Source organism: Bufo bufo, chromosome 4 (assembly GCF_905171765.1).
Source record: "Bufo bufo chromosome 4, aBufBuf1.1, whole genome shotgun sequence".
NCBI classification, from domain to species: Eukaryota; Metazoa; Chordata; class Amphibia; order Anura; family Bufonidae; genus Bufo; species Bufo bufo.
In genome coordinates this window covers 602,905,322-602,922,126 of record NC_053392.1, presented here as the reverse complement: position 1 = coordinate 602,922,126, position 16,805 = coordinate 602,905,322, and the positions used below count along the sequence as shown (strand labels likewise).

Here is a 16,805-nt window from a genome sequence, read left to right as displayed (position 1 = left end):
GGATGGGGAAGCTACTCCTTATCCCTGTGCCCCCATAGAAATAGACATGCATGCTTGACCAAACTGAGTGTGCTTGACCATGGTGGAGTCAGCAGAAACAAATGTCTGGGTGATTGTGTATGCAGAAACATCCAAACTAATACAATTCACTGAATGTGTGGTTCATATACTAAAAATACACCTGGATAACTTAACGAGATACAGCTGAGATTGACAAAGTGTAAACGGTTAGTGGTTCTTGGTCATTGATCACACAACCAAGGTGGTGCCCACTTTATTTTGGGTTCTGCAGTAGAATGTGCGAGGCAGCTGGGTCAAAATTATACTGGATGGCCTCTCCTCTTGCCGAGATACAGGTTGCCACTCTGGCACAGTAGCAGTCATGCTGATGTCCTCCTGTGACACAATATGGCATTCCAAGCACTTTCAACTTGGACCTGTACTTCAGACAAGGTGATTGTTGTGCATTGGAGATCCATTATCCCATCTGGTCCCAGACATTCTCTATGGTGGAGAGATCTGGTGATCGGGCTGGCTAGGAGAGCTAATGAAGAGCAGGTTCGGTAGAGCGGGTAGAGCATGGTGTGGATGTCTGTTATCTTGTTGACTCCAGTCTTCTGGGTCAAAAAAGGGGTAGGATTGGTTCCACAATGTCCTGGACATACCGAAGGCTGGTCCATGTTCCCTCCACAAATACCAGTTGGGAATGGCCATGGTGGCTAATGATCTCCCACACCATGACTCCTGATGTTGGTACAGTGTGTCTCCACTCTCCACACTATGCATGATGGCAGTAGGTGATCTCCAGTCCTCTTGAAAACTCTGATGAGACCATCATTAATACCAAGGCAGAACCTGCTTTCATCACTGAACATTACTGGTTGCCATTGATGGCTGCATAACAGTTATAAGGAGGGCTGTAGAGCATAGTCAAATAATTGTCCCATCTGGTGATTTACTGTTGTCCCATCTGGTGAGGTACTAAGTGCTGACCTCAGGTGGTCACACTTATGAAAACTGCCAATCGGGCCAGCACTTTTCTTTTTCCATAGCTCTTATTGCAGTGAATGGAGCTTTACACATAGTATAGCACAGCAAGCTTGTCTGTTTCCATAATTCGTGAGTTACAGAAGCAGCATGTTTTTTTCTGCTGTTTACATAGCTCTTATTCACTACAATGGGAGTTATGGAAACAGTGGAGTGCCGGTCATCAGTTTCCGTAAGCATGGCCACCTGGATCTGGTGCTTACTACAGGGACAGGGAGGCAGTACTATCTGTACTACATCATTTACAGGGAGAGACAGGAGGGCAGTGCTATCTGTATCTACATCATTTACAGGGATAGACAGGGAGGCAGTACTATCTGTATCTACATCATTTACAGGGAGAGACATGGAGACAGTACTATCTGTACCAACATAATTTACAAGGAATGACAGGGAGGCAGTAATATCTGTACCTATATAATTTACTAGGGGGGACAGGGAGGTAGTTCCTACATCAAATAAAGGTATCAGGTATAAACAAGGAGGAAGTACTATATCTGGCTATATAATTTAAAGGTAGAAATGGGAGGCAGTACTATCTGTACCTACATCATTTACAGGGAAAGACAGGGAGGCAGTACTATCTGTACCTACATCATTTACAGGGAAAGACAGGGAGGAAGTACTATCTGTACCTACATTGTGGCTATATATGTGGCTACATGATTTAGGCCCCTTTCACACGGGCGAGTATTTCACGCGGATGTGATGCGTGAGGTGAACGCATTGCACCCGCACTGAATACTGTCGTCGCAATTCATGCGACTCTCCTTCTTCTTTGTGTGGTGCCAAATCAATTAGAAGAATAAGTATGTGTACAGCATACTGCTTTATAATGAGACCAGACACTAGGTGGTTTCATGAAAGCATCTTCTCATCCTCTTTGAGCCCTGGTAGAAGAGAGCAGGCGAGACCTTTATTCACAGTACATTCACTTAAATAGCAGACATGACATCACAAAAGGGGTGTTCCTTAAGAAGAGACTATTGGCTCCTTAACCTGATAGGAGTGGTTTCAGAATCCCCTCTTCCCCCTCCCTTATTGACCTTCTCATACATATGGTTTGCGGCCATCTAGTGGACAGAAATGTGTACTACAGAATTTTCTAATTATATATTCATAAAATCATAAATCCTTCTCTCACAAATCCTTCCTTTTGCGGGAAATAGACCAGAGGTGAACAGGCAAAAGTGAGGTACTCTCCCAACGCCCTAAACAGCGAAGAGCTGGACTTTCCTTATTGCTTCACCAGGTCCCCTCAACTTCCTTTCGGGTTTGCCTTCACCTTGTCCTATTTACACCGCAACCATCAACAAGGTTTTATTTACTTAAGGATGGAATAATCTTTGTCTTTGACAGGGGCACAGCACATATACATAGTGTGGGCATGGATGTATTATACATTTTCAAAACAATTTTCCTAAAATATAGAACTATATGACAGCCCATTAAAACCAAATTCTAATAACATTGTAGTCACTGAACCAGTTCCCAAAACATTATTCTGGCCATGATATTAATTTCAGAATTTTTCCCATCAGTTCATTTGATAAAGTTTATCAGTTTCTTCAGATCCTTGGTGATCCTTCCATCAGTTTCTTCAGATCCTTGGTGATCCTTCCATCAGGTTCTTCAGATCCTTGGTGATCCTTCCATCAGGGGCAGTGTTGTCCGGATGTAGATGCAGCCGTTCTTGTAGACCCCTCTTTTTTTCTGCTGTCAAGGACCAGTCGGTTCTGTAGAGTCATCACTGGAAAAGAGCTCAGTTGTTCCACCATTCCCTCAACAGCATCACATATATAATTCACAAATCTCTGTTGATGACAATAGATATGTTAATCCAATCAAAAAAATTATTATTATTAATTTTTTTTATACTCGAATCCTGCAACTATCTGACTTTTTGCTTTAAATTAATCAGAAACTCTACTACAGACTCCTATGGCATCCATGTATCCATGTATAAACGTGAGTCAAAGGATGTAGGCAGTGACCTCCTTAGTCGTGACCAGACAATGTTTTCTGATTTGATCCTACTCAGGAGGTGAGAATAGAACAAATGGCATCAGTACCCGATCAGGACTTGATCAGGGTACATTGGCCACTTCATTCTACCTGCATCCTGGATCGGAGTTTCAAATCTCCACACAATCACCAGATATCTGCGTTTTGATCATTTTGGTTGATAAACCAACTGTCAGAGTAAACGTTAGAGTCACTACTTGTCTTCTTCAGCTGAATTATGTAAGAACAATATCCTGGAGGGAAAACACCAAAGGGCTTTCCTGTATAAATCCTGTCTCTAAGGTCAGTTTGTCATTATATTTTAAATTTGGCCAAATATTTAATGCCAATTATAGGTAAGGATGTAGGAGCCACAGAAGCAACTGAACTTTGAGATTTCTCCCTTACCAACATTCTAAATTTGCCTAGGGGATCTTTGTCACTTACACACGCTCCTAACACATATATCCCCAAATCCTGTTGTATAGGATTTCTAATGGACAGGAACAGAGGATTACATTCATCATGTTTACAACTGTTTGGTGGGGTTCCCTTCAGGATAGTCATTCTATGGGACAAACCTTCACCTTTACTGACTCTAGAAGTAGTTTCCACTGGTATATATTCACAACACTTCAGATTAGTACTCCATTCTGTTAATTTCCAATATCTACAGTTGGTATGGTCATATTTAAATACAATTACCATAGACTGGGTCAGTCCCCGTCACACAGATGTACTTATCAGACCAAAACCAAGTGTCCTATCTGTCATCTGTCTTACAGTCCACTATACTGCAAAAGTCAACTTAGTTGTTCCCGACTCATCTTGAGAATATAAAACCGTTGGAATTTGATTTGACTGTGATTTCCCCTTTGTACAATATGGAACAAACAATAAGGCATGAAACAACATTATGGCTCTTATAGTCCTGACACTTGATTGCAATGCGATCAGTTTCTCCTTGCAATTCGACAGCAGTGGCGGCAGTTATCAGGACTTGATGTAGGTCTTCAAACTGTAGCTCTAGGACTTTCCACACGTCTCTCGTTTCACCACTATCCAATCTCCTGATTGTAAAGAATGAATCGCTTCTATACAGTCTGGATTCTAGGAAACAACTAAAACTTGGAAATACACATTAGACAATAACTTGTGTAACAGACAACATAATTTGGAAAACTACTATGCTGCATCTGGAACTATTGGGGAAATAGACACCTAATACAGGAGCATTCCCAAAGAGTACTTCATAAGGACTTAGGCCTATCTTCCGGTTAGATGTATATCGGAGGAAGAAAAAACCCCAGGGATAGGTACTCTCACCTCAGTCAGTATCTTTTAGCTGTAGCCTTCGCTACAGGCCAAATCTCCGAATATCCTGGAAAGAGATCAATATAGACACAGACATATTCACACTGTTCCACCTTTGTTCTGAATGTAGTCAATCCGCAGTCTCTGAAATGGGTAAGATGACTTTGGCATATGCCTTCCTGGAACTCCCATAGTTCTCCCATCATTATTACAGCATTCACCTAGTGGCAGCATTGTTGAACCCAGGAGCCGTCCACCACAGAACCCAATCACACCTTCTCTCTCTCGATTTGCCCTTGTTCTAAATCCATCCTCTTTAGGTAGAGTGCCCTCTGAAGGAAGAGTTTATTACCAACTCTCCAGAGTCCTATTATCACTTCTACCTTTATCCTTTGATGTTTCCTTTCAGCCTCTGTAACCTGTATCTGAAAAAGGCAAACTTTTTGGAAGTCCACTGGCCTTAAGCCATCCTTTATCACACAGATTTCCACTTAGGGTAGACTTCAGGTAATAATGTAACCTATACCTTCTCAGGCAGCATCAGGGCATCAAACATCTTTCATACACTCAGCATTCATTATTGATGGGCTTAGCCATGGATCAAACAAAATCTCTGCTTCACTAGATTAGACCATAATAATGAGTGATACCGAAGGCATACCTGGATGTTAGCAGTCTTACCCTCAGCCATCTTACCAACCTCAGCGAGTGTCTTCAGCTCTGTCTCCTGCACTACCATTGCTGGACGGAGTGGTTCTTTCTTGACAACATCAGATTAAGTAGGAACAGCATATCCTGTCCGAAATGATCCATCTTCCAGGAACCTGAAATCATCTACCAGAAACTCAAAAATGTGGTTATTAATTGGATGGAGACATTAAATTTGAATTTGAATATTTATATTTACTACTCCCAGAAAGCACTTTTTATTTTTATTTACAGAGGTGGGAAAAAGTATTTGTATTTACTACTCCCAGCCTCCCCCCTTCCAGATGCAGCAGAGTGATCGGATCTAATTTTTGCACACCCTTAAGACGGTGATTAATTGGTGAGAGGATTAGGAATTGCATTACTATATGCTCCTACACATGTGATACTACCCTCAGTCATGAGAGATCATGGAACATGTTTGCTATGAAGCAATGGAATTAGATCCCAAGGATTATATAAATAATAGGGATCCAGTATTTGATTCTGGGTTGTTAAATTCCCTATGGGTGTTTTTCATTTGAAGGGGCTGAACATTTGTCTTCCTCCCACAGGCGAGGAAGTGGGCAAGTACATACAAAGTCTTCCTCCCCCCCCTTGTGGGGAGGACTGATAGGCAGCCACGCCCACCTTAGGTCTTTGTTTGATTTAACTTTAACAATATGACAAAATAGGGACAAAATTAACTTCTCTCAAGCCTAGCCAACACTAGACCTTTCTAGATGATTCTCAAGATCATACACAAAGGCAGCACTTAGGATTTTCTCATGCATAGCTAAAGTAATCTCAAAAATCCAAATCCACCCAACTTTTCTGGAGTCTAGTGAAAACTTTCTCCACACACTCTGTCCTCAGGACAATGTGACTGACTGATGATCTAAACACTTCATCACAGACTCACTGATCTTCACTATGCTTTAAATCCCCAGCTCTACATTGGACTCAATTTTCTAAATCTCATAAATAATATGAGAAAACTCTCCATATTTTTAACTAATTTTCTATAAAGCAGCATAAGTAAGTCCTCTGAATTGGGAAATCTATTCATCATGGCAAAATTGATGTTACTACTTGGTGTAGTATATGTCATACATCATATAATGATGCAGATATCCCTACACTTTCACTCATACCTGAATAAGGACTTAGAATGGGTGCAACCTTAGATTGATAGGACACTTCCAACTAGCATCATGGGAATATTTCTAGTAGTCATCATAGGGGCAATTACTGCAGGTACCTTTTTAACTGATGGGACATACAATTGGGAAGGGTTATTTTCAGACATCACTGGATATAATCCAGTGTTGGAACTATGATATGATTGTGTAAAGTCTTTGAGATCCACAAACACACAACATGTTACTTGCACACACACTCATCCCCCATAAGGCCTAAGGAAAGAGTAGAAGGCACAGTGGGTGGTGCTGATTAGCACATTCCAGCACCTGGTGTAGAGGAGTGGCTGACAGAAAAAGCAATAGGTAGTCTTTGATGGACCACAAGACCCAGGATTACTTAGTTACAACACATGTGGTGGGGGGGAAGGGAATGCCGCATGGCCAACTCTCTTTGTTCCCTTACCACATCCAAATCCTCCATTTTACTATAGCAATATTGTCCATTCTTCTCAATTACTTTCAACTTTCCCTCTACACTTTTCCACAACTTTAATTTAATCTATCTCCTACTGCATTTGAAACATCTAGGGGGAACTTTTACACAAAACTGCATATTTACGGATAATACCGGAAATCGCTGCTACTTAGTATGACAGAATGCTTTCAACTTTTATTTCTAACTGAAACTTTTCCTTTCTTTTCCTCTCATCAACTGAGTCGCCGTTAATATCTCTTTACTCTGTCCTGCAACATTAGAATTTCCCATTATTGTAGTTGCACAAAGCTCTAACAATTGCTACTTATCAAACCCGCAAACTTAAGCGTAGTTGCACAAAGATCAAACGGAATCCGATTACTATAAGTAATCGCCACCGAACCCACAAACTTAAGCGCAGTTGCATACAGCTCAAATGATATAATAGTATTGACCCCACAATCTCTCAAAGTGAAGACCCCTAGTCAATTCACCGGGATACAAAATCTTAATAACTTCCAATTGCCTATGGCAATTGGTATTAACCCTTATCTCCAGATTCTCGTCAGAATCTTGGGCTGGGAAACAATTCTACGTCACAGGATATCCGGCTCAGCTGTCTAACAATTTCCGTTTAGTTTCAGCATGTTCTACCACACAAAGAAGGAATATTTCAATAGGTTCTTTCTAACAGACAGATCAGCTATAATTTGAACCCTTATATCGCGATAACACCAATTCAACTCTTGAGAACCCACAAAAGCGGAAGTTACAGAGGAGATTTGTAAGAAATAAAGCTTTCTTACCTTGCCGGCATGTGATCTCGTCTGATGGTTCCGTTTAAGTCGCTCTCGTGGCGTTTGAATCGGAAGTTACGCAAGCTATCTGCCCCACGTTGGGCGCCATTTTGTCGTCGCAATTCATGCGACTCTCCTTCTTCTTTGTGTGGTGCCAAATCAATTAGAAGAATAAGTATGTGTACAGCATACTGCTTTATAATGAGACCAGACACTAGGTGGTTTCATGAAAGCATCTTCTCATCCTCTTTGAGCCCTGGTAGAAGAGAGCAGGCGAGACCTTTATTCACAGTACATTCACTTAAATAGCAGACATGACATCACAAAAGGGGTGTTCCTTAAGAAGAGACTATTGGCTCCTTAACCTGATAGGAGTGGTTTCAGAATCCCCTCTTCCCCCTCCCTTATTGACCTTCTCATACATATGGTTTGCGGCCATCTAGTGGACAGAAATGTGTACTACAGAATTTTCTAATTATATATTCATAAAATCATAAATCCTTCTCTCACAATACCGACCCATTCATTTCTATGGGGCTGTTCACATGAGCGGTGATTTTCACGCATCACTTGTGCGTTGCGTGAAAATTTGCAGCATGCTCTATATTCTGCGTTTTTCACGCAACGCAGGCCCCCATAGAAGTGAATGGGGTTGCGTGAAAATCGCAAGCATCCGCAAGCAAGTGCAGATGCGGTGCGATTTTCAGGCATGGTTGTTAGGTGACAGTCTATTCACTGTATTATTTTCCCTTATAACATGGTTATAAGGGAAAATAATAGCATTCTGAATACAGAATGCTTAGTAGGTGATCAATTGAGGGTTAAAAAAATAAATAAAAATGAACTCACCTTCTCCTCTTGTTCGCGTAGTTCCCGGTCTCTTCTTTACTTCTTTAATGATGAACTACCGGCTAGGACCTGTGGTGACGTCAGATCACATGCTCCAATCACATGGTCCAGATGGACCATGTGAATGGAGCATGTGATCTGACGTCACCAAAGGTCCTTTAGCCCACAACTCATCATTAAAGAAGTAAAGAAGAGACCGGGAACTACGCGAACAAGAGGAGAAGGTGAGTTAATTTTATTTTATTTTTTTAACCCTCAATTGATCACCTACTATGCATTCTGTATTCAGAATACTATTATTTTCCCTTATAACCATGTTATAAGGGAAAATAATAACATCTACACACATCTACCAAACATGCGCGATTTTTCTCACGCGAGTGCAAAACGCATTACAATGTTTTGCACTTGCGCGGAAAAATCACGGGTGTTAAGCGCAACGCACCCGGACCTTTTCCCGCAACGCCCGTGTGAAAGAGGCCTTAGAGGTAGAAACTGTGAGGCAGTACTACCTGTACCTACAACAATTACAGGAATAGAAAGGGAGGCAGTACTATCTGTAACTATGTTATTATAGGGAGAAATAGACAAACAGTTTTGCACATCATTTACAGGGAAGGATAGGAAGGTAACACTATATGTGCCTACATCATTATATGGAAGGACATGGAGTACAAAGTATATCTAATAGGACTTATTGCCCACCACATACTGAATTTCACAGATGGTGGTCATTTTGGTGTCAATTAGGCTGTTGCTATACTTCGCCATAATAATCGTAATGTAACACTGGGGAAATAAGTGTAGTATGATGAGAAACTTTTCTTTTCCAGCGTCTCTTTAATTTGTATATTTCTACAGGTTGAACGGCTCATATCAAGCACTCAGTGGAGGTTTACCATTAGAAGCTCTAGAGGACTTCACCGGTGGAATTGGTGAACTGTATTCTTTCGAAAATGCTCCACAGAATCTGTTTCAGATAATCCAAAAAGCCTTAAGACGGAAGTCGCTGGTCACATGTAGCACAGTAAGTGCGGTGGGATATGGTGGGGGTTCCACACAGGCTCATTCAAACTAAATACTCAATGACTTCTAAGACAGGGTTGACCTTTATGGTGTGCGATTTGTGTGCTCATACAGGGCAATTTACCTATCTCTACTGAAGGGGATGCCATAAAAGCTCTGGTACCCAAAGCTTATGACCACCACAGATGTTAATTGTATAGCAGTTATATTTAGACATCACATAGCACTGTTAGTGTTATGTGATGTCTAATGGATGGAGATACTTGACACTGTATGGAGGTATTATTTCAGTACGGCATGGTAGTAATATTTCTGCATGGTATGATTGTATTTACATTGTAAAGCAGTGCTATCATACAGTATGTTAATCTTGCAGTGTATGGCGGTATTGTAGGGTATTGTAATTTAGACAACAGTATAACATTGTTATTTGGTCAACGTACTGTATATCCTTTATAGATTGTAAGCTTTTGCGGGCAGGGTCCTCTGCCCCTCTGTACCAGTCTTTTAATAGTTTCTTGTTTGCTGTGTTTTTTATTTCTGTGTAACACCAGCTGCATGTACAGTGCCAGGGAATTAATGGTGCCTTAAAATAAATAATAGTAATAATGATATGGCACTGCTATGTAAGCACTATACTACATGCTGATAATTAGACACTGTACTAATGTACAGCAACAGCTGGGGCAACAGAAAGTACCACACAAGGCATTATCCGATGTAAGGCTGGCCCTGATTCTAGCACAAACTATTGGCTATCCATGCTTTACAAGACCTTCCCATTTCCTATGATTACTATGCAGATACGCTGTTTAGGCACCACTATATTCCTGGCACTTCTATTTTGCCCATAAATTGGTGGCACTATTATTTTGCAATCTACATATGCGCCATATGAGTCCAGAGGCCAGACCCAAAAGATCCAAGAAGAAAAGACAGCAGCACTCCAATGTTCAATTCCAAGTCTCAATCCTATTTTCACCCACATACAGTAACGTTTTGGATAACTCCAAGCCAAAACATCACTCAAAATGGGTGAATTAGGTTTTTAAATCTAGTCCAACAATGATGGCATTTACAGCCCCCCATCACCACCACTCTGAATAGTTTAGGAGAAAATATTGAGATAAATGAAAAAATATCTATTTCCAGTGCCACTAGGGGGAGCTCACTGGATACTGATTTATAAGGATTTTGAATGGGAGCTGTATAAATCCCTATGCAGTGAGCTCCCTTTGGTGGAAGCTGCAGATATGCAGCATTTTTTAATTTAATGGCCTCGTTGCCCGGAAAAAGAGAATTTGGAGCTCAGTTTGAAAAAAAATAAACATGGCATCTACCTTCAACAGAATTCTGGAGCAATTTCAATGATATAAATATAATTTATAGCTATACTATCCTGCCCTAGACCACCATTAACCCTTTTCACCTCATCCTGTACCATAATAATCATAAATTCTATAGTTATTATATAGAATTAAAGGGAGCCGTCCCATTAAAAGCATGCACCGCTTATCCACAGAAGGAGGAGTTTGAAGACAAAGGTGGCCATCTTTATAGGAGTCACAGAGGTAGCTGAGAGCTGTACTTTGCTATCTCCATCAGTCCCATAGACCTTGAGTGGAGTGGTAGCGCTCATGTGTGATCACTGCTTTTTCAGACTGCTCTGGACCCCTCTCCTGGTAATAGATGGGGGTCCCAAAGATCATCCTGTGGATAGATGATAAATGTTTTTCATGGGATAACCCCATTAAGTATTGTCAACCATATCACCCTAGGCCTCCAGATGTGTTTTATATTAATCCATAACCACCATAGATATCCAATTATGTAACCCATGACCTAGACCACCATGGATATGAATATTAGCCACTTCATTATCCTAGACCACCACAGATACCAGGAATTAACTGCTAAACCACTCTAGACCATCAGAGATATTACAGGAATACCATCAATAAGCCCTTAATCCACCCCATGTAAAAATGAGTGATGTAGTATAGTGAGTATAATCAGTGGTAGTGGGGAAATGAGGGGAATACTGCTATCTCTGACTTGGGCACCAACACCCTTCGAAAGCTCCCTTTTTAATATCCCGTATGTGCCCAGTATTGGATGACATCAATATTGGATATAACTCATGAAGAGATATTTATTATTTATCACAGAAATCTGACTCTGGAACAGAGACCGTTGTCAGCACTAATATAGTCAAGAATCACACGTATTCACTGACTGGAGCAGAAGAGGTAAGATACGTACGGTATATATGTATACACAAAGAACTTGTCATGATTGAACCTGGCAACAATGGCCAATGGACTGTCCATTGTCATGAACAGGTCTTCTATCGTGGTGGAACGGTCCAGATTGTGAGGGTGAGGAATCCCTGGGGTTATAAAGAATGGAACGGAGCCTGGAGTGATAGGTAAGTACTTTACTTCATTTATGGGCATGCCTCGCACGCTCCCAAAACCAGAGAGACAGGGTTTCCTAAATTAACCACCCTAGACCTCCATGATGTTTTATATGAGCCCATATGTACTGTACCATGGGTCTCCAGGGATATCAAATGTTAACCGATTACCATTACCATGGACAAATGTTAACCAATTACCATCCTATGGACTCTGCACGTCTTGCTCTTTCATCATATTGTTATCACGGTCGGCGTGACTATCACATACGTGACACAGAGGGAGGGAACGAGGAAGGCCCTGCCCAAGTGAGAGGGAAGGTGGTGACCCCTGACTCACCTTGCGGCTGGCACCTGGCTGCCCTGACGTCCCTAGACGGGTTCCTCACCCGTACGCCGATCACGTGCCTAAAGCCCTGGCTTTCCCTAAGCTGAGCCCTAGATAGTGAACAGGGCGCACCACTAGCTCTAAAGGAAAACACCAAGGGGAGGACAGACAATACAGACTCAACATATAATCCCAGGTGGGCGACAACAGGAGACAACAAGAAGCCCAACAGGGATCCGGAGGGTAGCACTCTGGAACGACAACCAGGATTCACAATTCCAGTGGGTCAGTATAGATGTCCAGGCAGGAAGCTCTATAACTGGCAACTAGAGAAGTGTGAGGGGAGAATATAAGGAGGTTGGGAGTGGCAGACAAGAAACAGCTGAGGAGGAGAAGCTACGGATCCCTGAGTGAGACAAAAAGGATAGCAAGGCAAACACAGAACACAATCACTAAGAAACAACGTGATCTTTAGATATAGAGCGCGCAGCCACCCGCTGCGACTTCCTGACCCCGGGTATAACAGAGTCAGACGTGGCTCTTGATACCCTCGTTACAATTGTGCAACCTAAAATGTAATGAATGCACTATCAATGATGTATCAGCTTGTACTGATTTTTTTTTCCATCTTCCAGTGCACCACAATGGGAAGAAATTGACCCAAAGGTGAAAGCCAACTGTAAAATCGAGTGTGACGATGGTGAGGCCTGGTGAGTAAATTCCTATCGGTTGTGTCCACTGCACTGAATCTATTATACCAAACTTTTAAAGGTGTTGATAGCCCATCCTCAGGATAGTTCATCAATATCTGATCATGGTGGCCCGACTACCGGGACCCTCGCTGATCAGCGCTTTGAAGAGGTTTCGGCGACCCACTGAGCACTAAGGCCCCTTCCTAGGCCAGTGAAGTCACGTTCATTGGTCACATGGCCTAGGGGCAGCTTAGTCCCGTTCAACCCTTCTCGCACAGTGCTATACATTGTATTGCAGCTCAGTACCTTTCACTTGAATAGGACTGAGCTGCGCCTAGGCCACATGACCAATAAATGTGATCTGATATTGATGACCTATCAGAATCTTGGAAAACCCCTTTAGGTCTATTGTCACCCAAAAGCAATATCATGTCATGTTCCATCTCCTTCTACTTTTAATGTGGCCTCTTCAAACAGCTGATCGGCAGGGGTGCTGGATGTCAGCCCCCCACAATCAGGTATTTTAAACAACTGGAAAATCCCTTTAAAAATAAAAATACAGAAAACTTGACATTTCACATTTTATAAAATATGTTAAAGAGGACCTTTCACCAGAATAAAGTATCTAAACTGACTATACAGACGTGTAGAGCGGCGCCCAGGGAACCCCCTGCACTTACTGTTATCCCCGGGCGCCGCTCCGTTCTCCGGTTATAGCCTCCTGTATGTTCATAGTTAGGCTCCACCCAAGGGAACCTGCCGGCGTCTCTTTCTCCTATGCTGTAGCGCTGGCCAATCGCAGCGCTCAGCTCATAGCCAGGCTATGAGCTGCTTTGAGTACTAGGGGAAGAGTAAACCCAGCTGTGAGTACTTAGGGATGAGTAAGCTCAGCTGTGACTATTGGGGGAACAGGAAGCCCTGCTGTGATTACTGGAGAAGAAGGAGCACGACTGTGAGTACTGGGGGAGGAGAAAGCCCTGCTGTGAATACTAAGGAAGGAGGGAACCCTGCTGTACATACTAGAGTAATCCCTGTTTTGACCACTGAAGAAAGAGGTGAGAAGCTTTTCTGTGATGAATGGGAGACTAAGGAGTCCGGCTATATATACTTGGGGATGGGAGACCCTGATGTATCTACTAGGGGTGGGGCCTATGTTACCATTAAAAAAGCTCTAAGTAGTTCATTATTGCTTTTGCATTTTCTTTAGGATGCCATTTTCTTCCTTTGTTGTTGAATTTTATCGAGTGGAAATATGTCATCTAACTCTGGACAACATATGCTGCAATGAAAACCATAAGTGGTGCCTAACAGAATTCTCAGGCTCCTGGACCGCTGGATTCTCTGCTGGAGGGTGGAAGGGCAGCCGTAAGAGAAATATTATTCGAATTTGCTAGGAAATCTGGATTACAAAGTGCCAGATTAAAGCAATACTGATGAAATTTTAAGATTTTTCAGACACCCTTCACTTATCTGCCCTTTCTTTCACAAATAGCAAACTTTTGGACCAACCCCCAATTTCGGATCACACTGGCGGACCCTGATATGGATGACACAGGAGTTACAGATAAATCATTGTGTACCGTCATTGTTAGCCTAATGCAGAAGGATCGAAGACGGAAGGAACATGAAGCAGGGGGTTTTCATTGCATTGCATACTATATATACAAGGTTAGAATGATGATAATCTGTATCATTAGGGACTTAAGGGGTGCATTAAATGTGTGCTAAAAACTGGCTATGTGTAAGTAGTTCCCTCTAGGTCCTCAGGGCTTTCTAAGTGGGGAACCCTAGTGCCCAATCTTCTAATCAGACTGTCATTGATCGCCATGACCAAAGGTTTTAAACCTGTCGACCGATCCATGCTCCCACTCCAAGGCTGAACAGGACTTCAGGTCTTGCAGAGCTTATTCTACTATGCCATAAAAAGGTGTACTGAGGGTCATTAACAGGTTAAAAGGATTATCCAGGTTTTAAAATTTGATGCCCTAACCTGATAAAGAGCTTTAAATCCTTTTCTTCTCTTTACTCTGCCACAGAGATGTATGAGGCAATACAATTCTGGTTGTCTGCAGCCACCACTAGGGGGAGCTGACAAGTTTAGGGAAAAACAGATTAATGAATGGGTGTATTGGGCTATTAGCCTATGCACAAACTTATTAGACATGATTTTATTTGGACACTGATCTCACGATTTATTATAATTTCTTATACCTTCTCTTTTGCAGATCCCCAATGAGGTATGATAAAGAAACACCCGGTGCACTGGACTCATTGTTCACCCAATCTTTTCTTTTTTTTTTTAAACTTTCTTTATTCGGATGGTAAAAGCATACGGACATTTACTGCATAAGACATTTTGCATGAGATATACAGCCAAATTTCACATTGTACATATTCAAATACATCCTTTTATATCCTAGATTACATCATATAAGGAACCATAGAATCCAAAATCATTACAATTCCCTCCCAACCCCTTCCCCCTCCCCACCCCAACACCTGCTACTCATGTCAATCTTGTTCACTTCCTCTTAACTTCAACTTTGTGATATTGTCAAAGATTACATCTTTAGACCTCCAAAGAACCAAGCGTGCCTTTCAATTTTGCCTCCATATACCACTTGGTGTGCTCAAATGGAGATACCAGCTCCTTAATTTCTTCTCTCGTCAAGACATGCTCAATCAACTTTCTCCATTTCTTCATAAACTTTGCCACTGCCTTCTCTTTGTTTTTACCCACTTCTAGTCTTTCTAAATAGAGGATCTTTTTTATCAGACCCAGCACTTCATCTTTGGTAGGGAAAGTGGGCACCAACCAATGTCTCAACAGACATTTCTTTACTGCCATAAGGACAATGTGTATCCCTGGCTCCGCTACCCCTTTTCCTTGCGAGACATCCTGGCCCACTGGAATATATTGGAATATACATTGCTGTGGATCTGCCTTCACCTCTATCTCCCAGACCTCCTTAATAAGAGAGATTACATCATTCCACAGTGGCCTAATGTGTTGGCAACTCCACAAACCATGGAGGATGTCTGCTTTAGGTTGCGAACATTTAGGACACTCCCTAAGATAGTGTGCTGGGGCGTTAGAATTAGTGATGAGCGGCAGGTGCCATATTCGATTTCGACGAAATTCGCGAATATTTGATAGAATATTCGTTTTATATTCGTCGAAATCGAATATTCGTCATTATTCTTGTTATCGCGATTATTATGTGATTTAAATAATCGCGTATTGCGATTTTAACTTTAAGGCTACTGTCCTATTGAAATAGCAATGCGATTAATTCAAGTTATAATAATCGAATTTCGATTTTAACTTAGCACTGCTATATTCCATATTCGTTAATTCTAGCTTAATATGGAATATAGCAGTGCTAAGTTAAAATCGAAATTCGATTATTATAAAAAAAAAAATTTTCTTTTTTTTTTTTTTTATTGTTATATTTTTTTCTTTCCCACTTCCCTAAAGTTGTTCTTACCTGTCCTTTGGATTCCTGGCTTCCTGGCTGCTCCAGTCAGTGCCCGTTGCCGCTTCTGCCGACTTCCGTGCTCATGGAGCGTCCCCATCACCATGGGAACATCTCCATATACTAGAATGTACTGTCGGATTTGAGAATTACGTGAAAAATCGCAATTCGATTATTTCAAGTTATAATAATCGAATTTCGATTTTAACTTAGCACTGCTATATTTAATTCTAGCCTAATATGGAATATAGCAGTGCTAAGTTACAATCGAAATTCGATTATTATAACTTGAAATAATCGAATTGCGATTTTTCACGTAATTCTCAAATCCGACAGTACATTCTAGTATATGGAGACGTTCCCATGGTGATGGGGACGCTCCATGAGCACGGAAGTCGGCAGAAGCGGCAACGGGCACTGACTGGAGCAGCCAGGAAGCCAGGAATCCAAAGGACAGGTAAGAACAACTTTAGGGAAGTGGGAAAGAAAAAAATATAACAATAAAAAAAAATATATATAAAAAAAAAATAACGAATATTCGAAATATCAAAT

General features: G+C 41.5%; 2 protein-coding genes across 2 annotated transcripts in view; both read left to right on the top strand.

The window, feature by feature from the left end:
• Window positions 1–16,805, top strand: part of LOC120999349 (calpain-8-like) — a 138,431-nt gene that overhangs the window by 87,694 nt on the left and 33,932 nt on the right. The gene's annotated exons all lie outside the window — the stretch shown is intronic.
• Window positions 1–16,805, top strand: part of LOC120999348 (calpain-8-like) — a 68,564-nt gene that overhangs the window by 19,772 nt on the left and 31,987 nt on the right. Inside the window, exons 6-12 of the mRNA XM_040430215.1 lie at window positions 9,177–9,342; window positions 11,510–11,590; window positions 11,684–11,769; window positions 12,721–12,795; window positions 13,985–14,142; window positions 14,270–14,445; window positions 15,003–15,014. Of these exons, the coding sequence (XP_040286149.1) occupies window positions 9,177–9,342; window positions 11,510–11,590; window positions 11,684–11,769; window positions 12,721–12,795; window positions 13,985–14,142; window positions 14,270–14,445; window positions 15,003–15,014 (754 nt within the window). The remainder of the gene's footprint in view (window positions 1–9,176; window positions 9,343–11,509; window positions 11,591–11,683; window positions 11,770–12,720; window positions 12,796–13,984; window positions 14,143–14,269; window positions 14,446–15,002; window positions 15,015–16,805) is intronic.